The sequence below is a fragment of the Lactuca sativa genome, chromosome 2, assembly GCF_002870075.4.
Source record: "Lactuca sativa cultivar Salinas chromosome 2, Lsat_Salinas_v11, whole genome shotgun sequence".
Lineage (NCBI taxonomy): Eukaryota > Viridiplantae > Streptophyta > Magnoliopsida > Asterales > Asteraceae > Lactuca > Lactuca sativa.
In genome coordinates, this window is record NC_056624.2 from 187,581,357 (window position 1) to 187,595,939 (window position 14,583).

At 32.7% G+C, this 14,583-nt stretch overlaps 3 protein-coding genes across 3 annotated transcripts; 2 read left to right on the forward strand and 1 right to left on the reverse strand.

Annotated features, from left to right (window-relative positions):
- The first annotated feature begins 2,710 nt into the window (after positions 1 to 2,710).
- On the forward strand, positions 2,711 to 6,686 carry LOC111889110 (uridine/cytidine kinase UKL1, chloroplastic). Its single transcript, XM_023885252.3, has 14 exons — positions 2,711 to 3,050; positions 3,150 to 3,241; positions 3,957 to 4,026; positions 4,112 to 4,230; positions 4,359 to 4,455; positions 4,540 to 4,619; positions 4,721 to 4,915; positions 5,244 to 5,327; positions 5,403 to 5,463; positions 5,555 to 5,615; positions 5,686 to 5,779; positions 5,881 to 5,953; positions 6,073 to 6,155; positions 6,245 to 6,686. Exons 1-14 carry the CDS (start codon positions 2,897 to 2,899, stop codon positions 6,389 to 6,391), a joined length of 1,410 nt encoding a protein of 469 aa, XP_023741020.1. The 5' UTR covers positions 2,711 to 2,896; the 3' UTR covers positions 6,392 to 6,686.
- Positions 6,687 to 8,433: 1,747 nt separating this feature from the next.
- Positions 8,434 to 12,187, forward strand: LOC111889097 (uncharacterized). Its single transcript, XM_052768574.1, has 14 exons — positions 8,434 to 8,749; positions 8,843 to 8,957; positions 9,191 to 9,302; positions 9,543 to 9,587; positions 9,692 to 9,759; positions 9,848 to 9,902; positions 9,995 to 10,074; positions 10,161 to 10,244; positions 10,338 to 10,451; positions 10,540 to 10,860; positions 11,063 to 11,193; positions 11,274 to 11,427; positions 11,527 to 11,606; positions 11,911 to 12,187. Exons 1-14 carry the CDS (start codon positions 8,517 to 8,519, stop codon positions 12,014 to 12,016), a joined length of 1,698 nt encoding a protein of 565 aa, XP_052624534.1. The 5' UTR covers positions 8,434 to 8,516; the 3' UTR covers positions 12,017 to 12,187.
- Positions 12,188 to 12,565: 378 nt separating this feature from the next.
- On the reverse strand, positions 12,566 to 13,633 carry LOC111889107 (30S ribosomal protein S21, chloroplastic). The gene is made up of 2 exons (XM_023885247.3): positions 13,149 to 13,633; positions 12,566 to 12,833 (listed from the first exon to the last, which is right to left on the reverse strand). Exons 1-2 carry the CDS (start codon positions 13,568 to 13,570, stop codon positions 12,725 to 12,727), a joined length of 531 nt encoding a protein of 176 aa, XP_023741015.1. The 5' UTR covers positions 13,571 to 13,633; the 3' UTR covers positions 12,566 to 12,724.
- Between the last annotated feature and the right edge of the window lie 950 nt (positions 13,634 to 14,583).

Consider the following 14,583-nt stretch of genomic DNA (forward strand, 5'->3'; position numbering starts at 1 on the left):
TGATTTGTTTCAATCCACCAATTTGCTGATGAACAACACTTCACACATGTTCAAAAAGCACACTAATACGTACGCTTCCTATCAAATGTGACTTGCCAATTGTTATGGTGAAATTTGTTTAATCATCACATGCGTGCATATTCTACTTTCTAAGTTCAACCATAACATATTTAAAATATGGGATAGTGCATGTTGTTGCACAATTACACAAGTTTTGGTAAATTGGCTCTTCCATTTAAGCTTCATATTCTTATGTATGGTGCCTTAAGGAGTTATCTGTGCTCACCACAAGGGGACAAATCTCTATTGTTGGAATTACACCCCTGTTACAAATAAGACAATCTATTAATATTAAGTTACATATGTTAAATTAAGTGCAACTAAAACATGAAAGTGTGTTTGGTACCTTTTGTATGTCTATGACAAATATGAAATTTGGGTTTACCTGAAGATCGAGATCATCATCCACATACTCTAAGAACCATGTCCTGATGTCCATGAGTTTAGAGTCTCACTTTCAAATAAGCTTACGATCATAAATAACAATTATGTTGTTGCAAGATTGTGTGAAGTGGTTCTTGACAAATCTTCGTGATTTTTGGTCCTAAACTAAATGACAATAAAAAACAGTTATGAGTAATAGAGATGGGTAAAATGACATGTCCTCACGTGAGTTGCACACAAGGGAAGTTAATGGAAAACATAAGTTAATGTGAGGGACCAAAATTACAAATTTAGTTTGAAATAAAGACCACTCTTGGAACAATCACCAACTTTGGACTAAATATGTAATTTTGAAGAAATTTTTGGGACGAAACATTTAATTTACTCTATTTTTATACATCATTTTATAAAAACATTCGTATTGCTTAATTAACATATTAGGTGTGAGACCCATGTATTACATGAGTTTATTTAAAAAAAAATTAAATATGAAATTTTAACAATTTGAGAAGTTTGAATTTATAAGAAAAATAATTTTTTTTTTAAATTATTAAAATTAATGAGACTTTAATACATTTAATACATTACATATATAAATCATTTCTAATAAATACCTTACATATATATTACCTTACAAATTAAATGTGAAATTTTAATTTAATAAAATAAAAATTATAATAAAATGACAAGTGAAAAATAGAAAATTCAAAAATTCTAGAAAATATCATGTGTCCAAATGAAAGAGAAGATGACATGTGGCAAAAAAAACTTTCATTTATTAAGGAGGAGATTTCTTTATTTATATTATACTTACTATTTTTTAAATGATAAAAATTTTATCAACTGTCAAGACGTGAAGGTTCCGTTTGACGTTTTAGTTTAAATAGTTTTTAACCTATTATTTTTACCAAACAACTAAATAGAAATGAAACATTACAAATTAAATATATCAAAGAGTTTATACTACTCTTACTGTAAACACCGACAACTTATGATTTGGTATGAGAGGTGTTTATGATTTTATTTTAAAATAACTTATTAATTTATTGACTTTTTAAAAAGTCAATAACTTAAAAAATAAGTATTTAACAATATGAAAATGTCTTTTAAAATAAATTTTCATAACTTTTTTGAAAAAGAGATTTTAATAAGTTAGAATTTTTAATTTTTCAACTCTTATAACTATTTTTATTGTAAAAATTTAATACCCATCAAAACATATATATGAGACAATTATTTTAAAAAAATACAAACTTATTAACTTTTTCTATTATAAAAGCTAGTTTAAACACTTGTTAATTGTTTTTGGCTCACCATCATAAATCAATAAGTCATTTCGTCTGAAAATCATATTGAAATTCAAAATAAAATCTCAAACACGTTAAAAGTGAAAATAACGTATAAAATACTTTGATTTTGTTAACATATTATTCAAAAAAGCAAACTCTCTTTACCTATACTCCGCAAAGTGGGAACCATAATTGGTGACTAGTAACCTATTATTTTAATTGTAAACAAAACATAGATCATCCATAATGTACAACTTGTTTAGTTGTTTTTTTTACTATAAACATTTTTATCCAAATAATCTTTAATTTAACAACTAATGAATAATATTACTACAAGTTATTTTTATTTTTTGTTTAATAACAACTAATGAATACTATTTTTTTATTGTAAACATTTTTTATTTAATACAAGAAACACGTGCTAGACTGATCTTATCTTAATCATTCATATTGTTTAATCAAGAACTCATTTATTTGTTTATACTACAACTTGGCGTAAAATAATATTACTTATCCAAATAATTTTTATCCAACTAACAATTAATCAATAAAAAAATCCACGTTGTTAGCATATCTACCATATATTATGTTTGGTTCCTCGACTTTAAAAACGAAAAACAAAGACCTACTGAATATATTCTGATTTGAATCTTCGATCTTTTACACCATGCTCCTATGTTTTTTGAATTCAACTTAACAAAAAAAAAATGATTAAAGCAAGAGAAAATAAAAAAAAAAAATTTGAAATTCGTGTGCTTCATTAAAAAAAAGGAAAAAGAAATAAAATCATAACTTGGAGGATTTAAAAAAAAAAAAAGAGTTCCATTTTTTTTTTTTAAATTTAGAAACATAATATATATATATATATATATATATATATATATATATATATATATATATATATATATATATATATTTTTTTTTTTTTTTTCCTCTTATTTTCTCTCTTATTTAATTTATTTTCTAAAACTCGAAAACTAAACTTAAAAGAAGTAGGAGTATTTGGTTCGTTCCTAACGGATCCCGGAATATGCCATTTTATTGTTGAAAAAGACTGAACCGGCGAAAAAAAGGAGCTTAAAAGTGACGCAGAAAACCCCATTCCTTTTCTGTATATTTTCCAACGACTCCACTTGTGCTCCAATTCAGATTTCCAGTCTACGATGCCGGAAGAGACGACGTCCATAGATTACGTAATGGAGGCCGCCTCCGGTCCTCATTTCTCCGGCTTACATCTTGATGCCCAATTCCTTTCTTCCCCAAGATCTCTTTCTTCCTCCCTACTTGCCGACTCAATCAAACAGCCTTTCGTCATAGGTATTTTCATCATAAACTGCTTTCTTTAAATCAATCACTCCTGTACGAGTTTAGGTTTTCTGATATGCCACTCAATTGTTTCTGTTGACTTTTTTGTAGGGGTTTCCGGAGGTACTGCTTCCGGTAAGACGACGGTTTGTGACATGATTATTCAACAGCTTCATGATCATCGTGTTGTTCTCGTCAATCAGGTTTGTATGCTATTATATGCCGTTTCCAGTGCAATAGTAAAAACAATTGATAGAGTTTACAAGTAATACTGGCCCCATTATCAAAGGTGTATGATTATAAATTAAGGTTCTGTTCGATGCGTAGGGAGGAGGGGTCAGCATTTCTAGCGCTGGCCCTGTCACTTGGTCTTACTGTAACTTTTATGCATTTCAGGCAGGGCCCAATCAACTTGTAATTATAGTCTATTGATGCTTGAAAACAATAATAATGAATGTGAATGGTTGACCATTCATATACTGTCTATTGTGCAAAAAACTTCATGGTGTGATGCCTAAAAGCTTTAGAAGGTCACAGCATTTATCGTGATACTGATGTTAGGAAAGAGTGCCCCTATCATTACCTGATGTTAGAATAGAGTTCTTGTGTTGTAACGAACCATCAATCAAGTTGAGTTAGAAGTTTAGCACTCAACTAAGTATTTTTGACCCCAATTTTCTTAATCCATGTGAGAATGGGTCCAGATTTTGCTTATTTAATGAATTGATATGACATGGTTGATGTTAGATTTAACTTATCATTAATTACAGATACATGCTAGATATGAGATTACTGGTCTCTAGGTACTTTGTAATATATAACTCTTGCTTTATTATTCTTCCACTGTTCCAAATGTCAAACTTCTAAATCTGAATTAATAGTATCCTCGAAGTTTCTAATATTCCTTTCTTTGTTTAGGATTCATTTTATCGTGGTTTGACTGCTGAAGAATCTGAACGTGCCCATGAGTATAATTTTGATCACCCTGGTAATGTTCTATTAATTTAGGTTGTGCCAGTGTTCAACTTGCTCATACTTTTAAGTTTTAAATAAAAAAAGCTCTGTTGTTGTAGATGCTTTTGACACAGAGCAAATGCTAGAGTGTGTTGAAAAGCTCAAACAAGGAAACTCAGTACATCTTCCAATATATGACTTTAAAAACCACCGCAGGTGCTCTGAATCCTTCCGCCAGGTATTCACTTCTGAACATGTTGTCTTCACTCTTCAGTGGCACAATTGAAAATATTGTGGAATTGCTTCATCTGACCATAAAATTAATGCCATGTGACCTTTTAAACTTGCTCTTTGTGTGCTTGTCAGGTGAATGCATCTGATGTAATCATCTTGGAGGGGATACTGGTATTTCATGACCAAAGGGTTCGTGACTTAATGAACATGAAGATATTTGTTGACACAGGTGTTTATTCATTACCCATACTTGTTACCATGAATTTTATGGAACTTACATTATTCATTGACAAATGACACATACTTATGCTAGATGCGGATGTGAGGCTTGCACGTAGAATAAGGCGAGACACAGTTGAGAGGGGTAGGGATGTCAATTCTGTCCTTGAGCAGGTAAGCACCATTACTTTTTGACTGATGGTTTAGTACTTATTGTCATTAACCATATGAAACTATACAATAAATAAACACCTTATTTTTTGTCTGTTGTGCAGTATGCTAAGTTTGTAAAACCTGCTTTTGATGATTTTGTTCTTCCATCCAAAAAGTATGCTGATGTCATCATACCACGAGGTGGCGATAATCATGTTGCAATAGATTTGATTGTGCAGCATATACGCACAAAGCTTGGCCAACACGACCTTTGCAAAATATATCCAAACGTATATGTGATTCAGTCAACATTCCAGGTATTCCGTTACCATTTTACCTAAAGTAAAAGGGCATAATGGTCATTTTACATGGGCGACCCCTCTACCCCTCCCCTATAGCTTTAGTTGTGGGGGCTAAAAGCGATAGGAAACAGGGACCAAAAAGGAAACAAGATTCCTTTTTGGACCAGCTCCAGAAAAATTCACTATATCACAGGGACTAAAAGTGTAATTATGCATATGGAAATATGACCAACCAAAGAGTTGAAATAAAGCCTTACAAAGTAGCTAATATGGATACACAACATTCATCTGTTTGTATTGTAATATAAGAAGGCATTACATTGATTCAAGATCCGTGTTACAGATTCGAGGAATGCACACACTGATTCGAGATAAGGATATTTCAAAGCATGATTTTGTGTTTTACTCAGATCGATTAATCCGACTGGTACTTGACTCTTTACCCCATTTGAATTTCTGTAATTTTGAGTTTTTATTACTGAATACATGATATTGGTGTCAGGTTGTGGAGCATGGGCTTGGTCATTTACCGTTTACTGAGATGCAAGTAGTCACACCAACAGGTGGTTTGTTTTTTTCTCATGAAGTTATTTATGTTGCTGGAGATTAAAGTATGTATATTCTCACGAATGCCCCTGTTTATATTTGTTGCAGGATCAGTATATAGTGGAGTTGACTTTTGCAAAAAACTGTGTGGTGTCTCTATTGTTCGAAGGTGAGTGATATGGTTTTTAGTTTTTTTATGTTGCATAAGCTTTGAATTTCTATTATTTGTTTGTTTACAGTGGTGAGAGTATGGAGAATGCATTGCGTGCATGTTGCAAAGGTATAAAAATTGGAAAAATCCTTATCCACCGTGATGGTGACAATGGGAAGCAGGTAAATAATATATCATTCATTCCTCTAGTATCATATGTGATGTTGCACATTTTCCACAATCATAAATAAATAAAACAAATTATCTTCCATAACACATGCAGCTTATCTATGAAAAGCTTCCAAATGACATTTCTGAAAGACACGTGCTTCTCCTTGATCCAGTTCTTGCTACAGGTTAGTTAGTTTCTCTGTTTAGTAAAAAAAAGGAAACACCCAACCCATATATAGTTTAGCAGATTAAGTCGATTAAGCAAAAAAGAAACATGATTTTATTGTCATGGGGAACACTGCAGGTAATTCGGCTAACCAGGCAATTGAACTGCTGATACAGAAAGGAGTACCGGAATCATACATAATATTCCTCAACCTCATCTCAGTGAGTTTGGCGTGATTTGGAATTAGTTGTGTGGTTTTATACTTTATATTGTAATGGTGATGTGATGCGGTGTGGTATTTATTGTGTAGGCTCCAGAGGGAATCCATTGTGTTTCAAAAAGGTTTCCAGCAGTGAAGATAGTTACATCAGAGATTGATGTTGCTTTGAATGACGAGTATCGTGTCATACCTGGTCTTGGGGAGTTTGGTGACCGTTACTTTGGCACTGATGATTGATTGGGTGTAACCATCTGTCATGAGGTTTCTTTTAAAAAAAAAAAAAAAAAAAAAAAAAATTCTTTTCTCCTAAGCAGCAACCAACCTTAAAGGCCGGGTGGGTTTTGCAATGGAAGAAGTTTCATTCTGTACTTGTAAGTGGTACCCTCGTGTGTTTTGGTGGGTGGTCATTGGGTGTATTTGCTTGTAAATATTAACGCCACAGGGCATGGATTTTACACACGCTTTTTTGGGGGCCCAGACCAGAATTGATCTTTTAGAAAGTTCAAATCAAATATGGACATCTTCATCTTCATCATCATCATGTTCCTTTGTTTTGTTTTATTTTGAGTAGAGGACATTATATTATGCGTTGTCTTTCCAATTAGTTGTGTCCTGTCGTGTCGTTGGAGCATCTAAGACTAATAATCGTATTTGTTGTTTGGTTTACGTGCATGCATGTTACCCATCAAAAACATTCAACAACAAAACTTGGTATTTAAGAAAATATTTTTTCTAACATGAATATATAATTTATGACAAGTGAATTGCGATGAGGGATGAAGATGTTTATTTTTGAATAATCTACCAATTGCACATCTTAGTTTTATGTATATTTAAAATAATGTATAATGGTATACAAAAATAAAAAATTGATAATGTTATTAATTATTGAATTCCTTGGTCATTTTCACTAAACAGACGAAAAGACAAATTTTGCTTCTAATCTTTAAACCATTTGCAAAGAAAAAAAAATAAGAAAATACCTAAATAGCCTATGGAATCGTAGGTGGGCTCTCGTGGGCTCTGCTTTCGCTTAATGGACTGAAATATTTTTAAAAGTATAAAAAAAATATTTAGATCTTTGTTATTTTTGCATGACACGAAGTTGTAGATGACATCAATTTTTTCAGCATAATCTCATATAAGATTTTTGTGACATCAATTTTGTCAGCACAATCACATATAAGATTTTTGAAATGGAATTTGATTTTGTCATGCAAAAAATGGTAAAAATAAAGAAAAAAAGAAATTATACTTCTGAGGAAACTATAGTCCGAATCTTGAAATAATGTTGAAATCGTAGCCCATCAAGGCCCATCTCCGGTTTCATTGACTATTTTGGTCATTTCTTAATATTTTAGTTATTTCTTGACATGTGGTTAAATAAATACATTAAATGTGTGTTTGATAAAAGTAGTTGTTTGTTATTTCTTGACATGTGGTTAAATAAATACACTAAATATGAAGCATAACAAATAAAAAAAAAAAGCAATTCTAGAAATTGATTAAAAAACTCGAAAACGTTTTTTTTTTCTTAAACGCTACATGCTACGTGAAAGTAACTTTTCGATTTAAAACATTTCGTATACACTAAAAGCTAAAAATCCCATACTTCCAAACAAAAAATTTTGTTTAAACTAAATGTTTAAACCTAATTTCTGAGTTTAGCAAAGCAAAGAAAAAAAAAAGTAAAAGAAAGAAAAAACGAAAAAATTGTTTTTGCATTTCCTAGTTGGAAAGAAGTGAAAAGAAAATTATATATATTTTGTTCTTTCTCTAAGGGGGTGTTTGGGATTATTTTTTAAGCCTAAAAGTTTTTTTAAGGAAACAAAAGACAAAAGTGGGTTTTAAAAAGTGTTTGGATAGTATTTTTTTACTTTTGTGTGTGATTTAGCTTTAAAAGTCCAAAAATTAGAAAAAATACACTTTCTTGACTTTTGAAAACCTATTATTTTCTTTTTTTATAAAAAATTATTTTGAAAAGAACTTTTGCATCTTCCAAACATATTTATAACTTTTTAGAAAAGTTAAAATACAAAAGTCATTTAAAAAGTATTCTCAAACACCCTCTAAATCCTGCAAGATAAAAAGAAAAATGATCATTTCATTTCTTATTTTCTTTATTTACTGAAATTCAAGAACATGATTTCTTTTAGTTTTTTTTTTCTTTCCACTCATTTTCTTTATAAAGTTAAAAAAAAAAAAAAAAACGCCCTTATTTGTCTTTTTACAGTAAAAATTACAGCCATGCCATATTACGTTTTTGCCTCAACGGACGGAGAAGATACTTTTGAGTTGTGTCTGATACATTTATCCATTCGCGCGCCCCCAGTACGCACTTTACGGCCACCGCGGACCAAATATGTCCGTCTTCTTCCTCTCTGCTCCACCTTCGATATCCGCTTCCCTCATAACATCCCGCTCTACCACAACCGTCACCTCCTCTTCCTCTGTTCAAATCCTCCCGTTACCACTCTCGCAGCCACCTCCACCGACATTATCTGGTCGATTATCTTCAAATTCTTTGCTTTCAAACCCCCAAACCACTCCAATCTCATCGTCAGGATGTTCTCTCAACTGTCCTCACTTCGAATCGTACGTCACTCAACCAGTAGTGTTTATAAAATTTTGTCACTTCTATTCGTACGTTACTCCAACCTCATCTTCAATTATGGTTTCATTTTACAGGTGTTCAGGCTGTACTCACGAGGATAATCTCCATCGTCCTGTTATTTTAGAAGAAGCTACTACCTTCTTCAAGAAACTTGGTGTATCCGATTTCACTTTTGATACTTGTAGGCTGGTACATCTCCTATAAGCCTGAGTAGAATTAATGTGAAGTAATTTAGAGTTCAAAATGGAAATGTGCCTCTTTCATTTCCTGGGAACAGAAAGTATATTGGAAACAAAGCTCATGAGTTCACAATTGAATATATATACATATATAGCTTTGTTTTAGCCTCTCCATCATCATGGAATTTACTTCTAAATTAATGGATATGTATGTCTATAAAGTAAACATGCTTTCAATTGCAGTGGGGATGGAGGTGTCGTGCTAAACTTGCCATACGGGGTTCATGGTCTGATCCTCTGATTGGTCTCTATCAAGAGGGCACACACAACGTAGTGGATATTCCTGATTGCAAAGGTCTGAACTTGTGTCAATGTATCACAACCTTTTGTAGTATTATGTTAACATTAATGACAAGATAAAAGTGATTAATTAATTCACCTATATTTTGTATATTTCACATGTTTCTGTAACTTTGTTAGTTCCTTTTATACTTATGGGTGTTATCACTAGCTCAGGCTTTAAAAAATGTCATAAGATTACCATTTGAATTCATTTTGAGCTAATTGTGCAGTTTTTCACCTTTTGTCTGTGCAGCCCATCATCCAAGCATAAATGCTGCTGTGGAGCTTCTGAGAAAAGGTTTGTTTTTAAGTTCTGAACTCAAATTATGTTCTGGAATGTGTATAAATCTTAGTAGACAAAAGTTGAAAAATCTATCTTTGGTCTTCTGACTTTTTGTTCAGGTATAAAGATTCTGAACATCGATCCTTATGATGAAGATGAAAGAACTGGTTATTTGAGATATGTTCAGGTGCAACATGTTTTCAATCTAAATAAAGCTTAATCATTAGTTTTGAGTAAGTAGTATGTCTATATGCTAATTTAATAGTTATTTGTAGATGGCTGTCACTACATACAACACATCTCTCCCTGCTTCTGAGAGATATAGAAGTGGTTAGTTCTTCATTGGGTATTTAAATCACATGTTGGACTATTTAAAAATATCTTGGAGGTCAAAATTGAAATATTTGTTTGTAAATTTACAGGTAGAGTACAAGTTTCTATTGTTTGGAACTCACGTAGTGAAACTTCAGCAAGTTTTGAAAAGTTGAATGACTTAGCTACTGTAACAGTTTTTAACCTCTCTCCTTTAAATATTTTAAAACTTAAAGTCTTTTTTTTGATATACTTTGTTTGTGGTTTGTCTTGTAGTTCATGTGGAGAAATGGGGGGCCAAACAGCAAAGTTCATTTAATTCATTCTGTTTGGGCAAACTTCCAAACATCCACCAACAATGTGAGTGGTGTACTTTTGTTTTTCAAGTAATACTTTTGTGATATAATTGCTTTACAAAATTCAAATTACTATTTTTTTTTCTCTGTGATGCAGGTAATTTTTGGAAATAGGTGGAGGCATCTATTAGGAGAAAGAGATTTCTGGGAGCATGTTGGAGGAATTGATGTCTATTTGGCTCCATCGAGCTTTGGCCAAGCAAATACAAGGGTAAAACCGTAAAAACAGAGTGGTTATCTTACTATCCTTATCTTCTGTTTCTTGTAAATGTGATTGTTTTGTTTTGTATTTTTTTCAGGCTTTTGATTCTTTGCTTCAAAAACTACATAAATATGTCCCTGTTGGTGCATCTGTTACTGACCTATATGCTGGAGCTGGAGTCATTGGATTGTCACTGGCTTCTGCAAGAAAATGCAGGAAAGAAGTGTTCATATGTTGCTCTGATTGTTTTGAAGTTTCATTCATTTCATCAACTAAAATTTTCAATCTTAACATTTTCAGATCAGTTAGATGTGTGGAGATCAATAAGGAATCCAAGCTGGCTTTTGAGAAGACAATCGACCGATTACCAAGCTCCATTGACAGCAGCATTAGCTGGCATCTTGCTGATACTTCTGTTGTTAGTTTCCGACTCTTCTTCTCCATATTCGTATTATTTGTTTACTTTATGGGAAAAAGACCAATTTGCCCTCTTACTCTAACGCCATGTGAAAAGGGACCAAAGCTGAAAGGAAACTACAAAAGAAATACCAAAATTGCAAAAAAACAGCAATACCCATGGGGGGCATTTTTGTAATTTGGTCATGTACAATATTTTTCAGGAACCACTTTCTTGGCTTGTGGGATCAGAAGTTGTTGTGGTTGACCCTCCTAGAAAGGGACTTGACCCATCTTTGATTAGTGCTTTACAAGCGATTAGATCAGCAGAACGTAAAGCCATGACACTTGAAAGGTAGAAATAGTCAAGAAATTAGTTGTTGACTTTTTTGATAAGTGAAGAATCTAAAGTTACAATGTGGTTTGTTATTCTAGTCCAACATTCAAGGCAAAAGATGAAAAAAGACCTTGGATTTTAAGAGCAAGAGAAGATTCAATTGAAATTCCAAGCAGAACCACACAAGAAGAAAGTCGGTCTTTGCCTCAAACGCTTATATACATAAGCTGTGGTTGGGAAAGCTTCAAAGATGTACTTCTAGATCTCATTTTTTTTTTTCAAAATGGTTACTTGAATATTATTTTTGACTTTATTTATCAATTTAATTTCATTGCATTAATTGGATTACAGAATTGCATGGCGTTATTGTCAAGTAAGGCCTGGCATTTGAGTAAAGCCCATGGTTTCAATTTCTTCCCTGGTACCCAGAGGTATGTCTTTTTTTATTATAGCATATTGAAAATTGTTTTGTATTTGAATGATATTGCTATGCCATATTTGGGTAGCTTTTTTTTTTTTTTCAAAGTGCAATGCTATAATAGGAAGAAATGAAAGTAGGTTGCTGCTCCTTGCACTTAATCCTTATAGACGTGGTTAATAATATGTATATTTGTAGTTCATGTGGTCTAGTTATTTTGTGTAATGGATATAGACTTGTAAATTTTCTGATGTTGGATTATATTTTGCTGAGTGTTGATGTACCTCTGTACCTGTGCAAAAAATTGGTGTATGCAGCATTGAAATTTTGGCTGTATTTAAACGAGGAGCTGGAGCAAGTCTGAAGAAAAAGAAATCTGGGAAGAAGAAGAAGAAGAAAAATAAACCCTCCGTTTCCTTGTAAACATTAATTCATTTCATTATCATTAGATATAAACTTATTATGTATGTGTATGATCGACTAAACAATGCATTTTTGTCTTATTTTTATTTTATTTTTTTCCTAATGTTTTATAAAAGAATCAGTGAAGTCAAAAAGAAAGATCATCTTAGACATGGTCATAGTTTTTGTTTTTGTTTTGTTTTTTTTTTTTTTTTTCATCAGAAAGTTAAGCCTCTTTAACTTTACTTGTTAATTAGCCCATACAGTCTAAAGAAAGATCATCTTAGACATGGTCATAGTTTTTGTTTTTGTTTTGTCATAACTTATAAGGGCTTCCCAAAACTCCACCAACTATCCCAATTATTACAAAAAGGATGAGATCATGAGATCAACATCTAAGAAAAGTTTGGCAATACACATACAAGATTGAAATAAATTGAACTCACTTAACCATTAACAGATCACAACCACAGTTTATCATCCCTCATTCTAAAGTAGCAATGATATCATTCTACCAACATCATACCTTTAAATTTTAATACAACAAATCAAATTTGTCGATACAACATGTATAAAACAGATATGATTAGTCTCTTGTAAGATTTAACAAAACATGTGTTTAGCATTTTCTCATACACGCTAAATCAAAAAGAACACGATCCATGAACATCAATTTCTACACAAATATATATGCCGTACAAGTTACATAGATAACATTATAGGAGCAACTTAATTTAGAGGGCTATCACTAGGCATGTCCCAGTTATCATCGTCATCTTCCCTCTTCTTGTTCACACTTTCCACCTTATCATCGTTCGGGTTTCTAAAAGGCGTGCGTCTGTTTTATTCACCAAAACAAAAACCTGTGTTAGCCATATCAATGATAATGATGGAGATGAACTCATTTCAGTTTTTACTCTAAAAAGATAAACAAATACTGCCTTGTTTTGGAGATTTTGCCCTAAAAATATTTTCAAAATTTATCAATACAGGAATGCAATTGAATCCCATGTGATGCTAAATCGCACCAAAATGCATATGGTTTTAGTGGTTGCAGCTACAGCTCTAGCTATTCTAAACTAATGGCAGTAATTCTCGAATTCGCAGAGAGATTCAAGTTAAATAAACGGATTCATATCGAAATTGGAATTACCTGCGCCGATTGCGCTTTGCAGCCTCGCGAGTCTTGCGTTTTTTCTCTTCTTGTTTGTTCTCGAAGTACCTGCGACGCTTACATTCCTGGATGACGCCAGCCTTCATAACCTCTCTACGGAATCGTCCTAGTAGCTTCTCCTCCGGCTCGTTGTCCTCCACGATGACCTGAACGTTATATGCCGAATTGAAGTACAGAGTGTTGGCGTATGCCAGAGATGGGCAAACCACAGACATCAAATCATTGGAGCAAGAAGAAGATGATGATGAAGAAGAAGCAACCAATGGGGCAAACGCATCTTTGTGCTTCGATGAGGAATCGTTGGAGAGAGAGAGGTGCGACGGTAGAGCTTTGGACGGTTGTGTTGGAGCTTTTAATGGTGTGAAAATAGATAGGAAATTCGCTAAAGCTGAAGAAGCCATTGATGCAAAAATCGAGCTCACAGATGAGACGAGTGACCCCTCTTATCTCTCTGTCTCAACAGCAGGATGATAAGCCCAACCCCGAATCGGAATGGATAAAGTGAGTTGACTCGGTTGTTCACATTAACATATGGGCTTTGTGTTTAGCCCATTTGGTATGAAGCCTAAACCAATTCAAATTGGATAAAAACATATAAAAACGCTGGTCATATTTATAAACTTTAGTTTTATTTAGTTTCCATTTTATAAACTTTATTTTTAAAACCCAAAATTTAAGAATAAGTTTATAACTAAACAAAGGACATAGTTACAACAAAATGTATATCTTTCAGTTCAGTTTGCTTCATTTAATAGCTACATTTTTTTAAATGGGTGTATAAGTTTATGTGGTACCATAAACACATTTGAAGAAATTAGTTTATACGTCATGAAAACACAATAAACATGTATATATTATTTTTAAGAGAAGCTATTGTGTACAATCCAATTGAGTGCTTACTAGCATTACTAAATCAAAATGAACTAATAAGCGAAAATGTATTAGTTGTATCACATTAGGGATGAACAGTTTTTTCCAAATCCTGATCCCGTACCGGCGTATCGGAATCGGTACCGAATTAAAAATATAGGACGGTACTTGGTACTCAAAATACATGAAATTCGGAAATTGGTACCGCCGGTACCCGTACTAATACTGAAAACTGGTACCATTCTCGGTACCGGTACCGGCGATGTTAATTCGGTTCGGTACTCGGGATTGATTTTTGATCACATTCGGTTTTTAGGAAATCGGGAACGGTACGGGTCGGTACCGGTTCCGTCCCACGCTCATCCCTATATCAAACGGAAATAAGACTATTCCAATCAGCAATCCAAACAACCCAAATTTTCTATTAAAAATTAATTTTTCTTCCTTCCACCTATGAAACCCAATTCAATAAAATTTTCATCTCATTAGCAACCCAACCTAAACCAACTATTTATTACAAATAAAAAATTAAAATTAAATAGAA

Excerpts from the sequence above, each read along its gene's own strand:
- LOC111889107 (XM_023885247.3), bottom strand. The coding sequence starts at position 13,570 with ATGGCTTCTTCAGCTTTAGCGAATTTCCTATCTATTTTCACACCATTA. Across the intron at positions 12,834-13,148 it reads GCAAAGCGCAATCGGCGCAG|ACGCACGCCTTTTAGAAACC; the intron begins GTAATTCCAATT and ends TGAATAAAACAG.
- LOC111889097 (XM_052768574.1), top strand. The coding sequence starts at position 8,517 with ATGTCCGTCTTCTTCCTCTCTGCTCCACCTTCGATATCCGCTTCCCTC. Across the intron at positions 8,750-8,842 it reads AACTGTCCTCACTTCGAATC|GTGTTCAGGCTGTACTCACG; the intron begins GTACGTCACTCA and ends TTCATTTTACAG. Across the intron at positions 10,861-11,062 it reads ATCTTGCTGATACTTCTGTT|GAACCACTTTCTTGGCTTGT; the intron begins GTTAGTTTCCGA and ends AATATTTTTCAG.
- LOC111889110 (XM_023885252.3), top strand. The coding sequence starts at position 2,897 with ATGCCGGAAGAGACGACGTCCATAGATTACGTAATGGAGGCCGCCTCC. Across the intron at positions 3,051-3,149 it reads CAAACAGCCTTTCGTCATAG|GGGTTTCCGGAGGTACTGCT; the intron begins GTATTTTCATCA and ends ACTTTTTTGTAG. Across the intron at positions 4,456-4,539 it reads GAAGATATTTGTTGACACAG|ATGCGGATGTGAGGCTTGCA; the intron begins GTGTTTATTCAT and ends TACTTATGCTAG.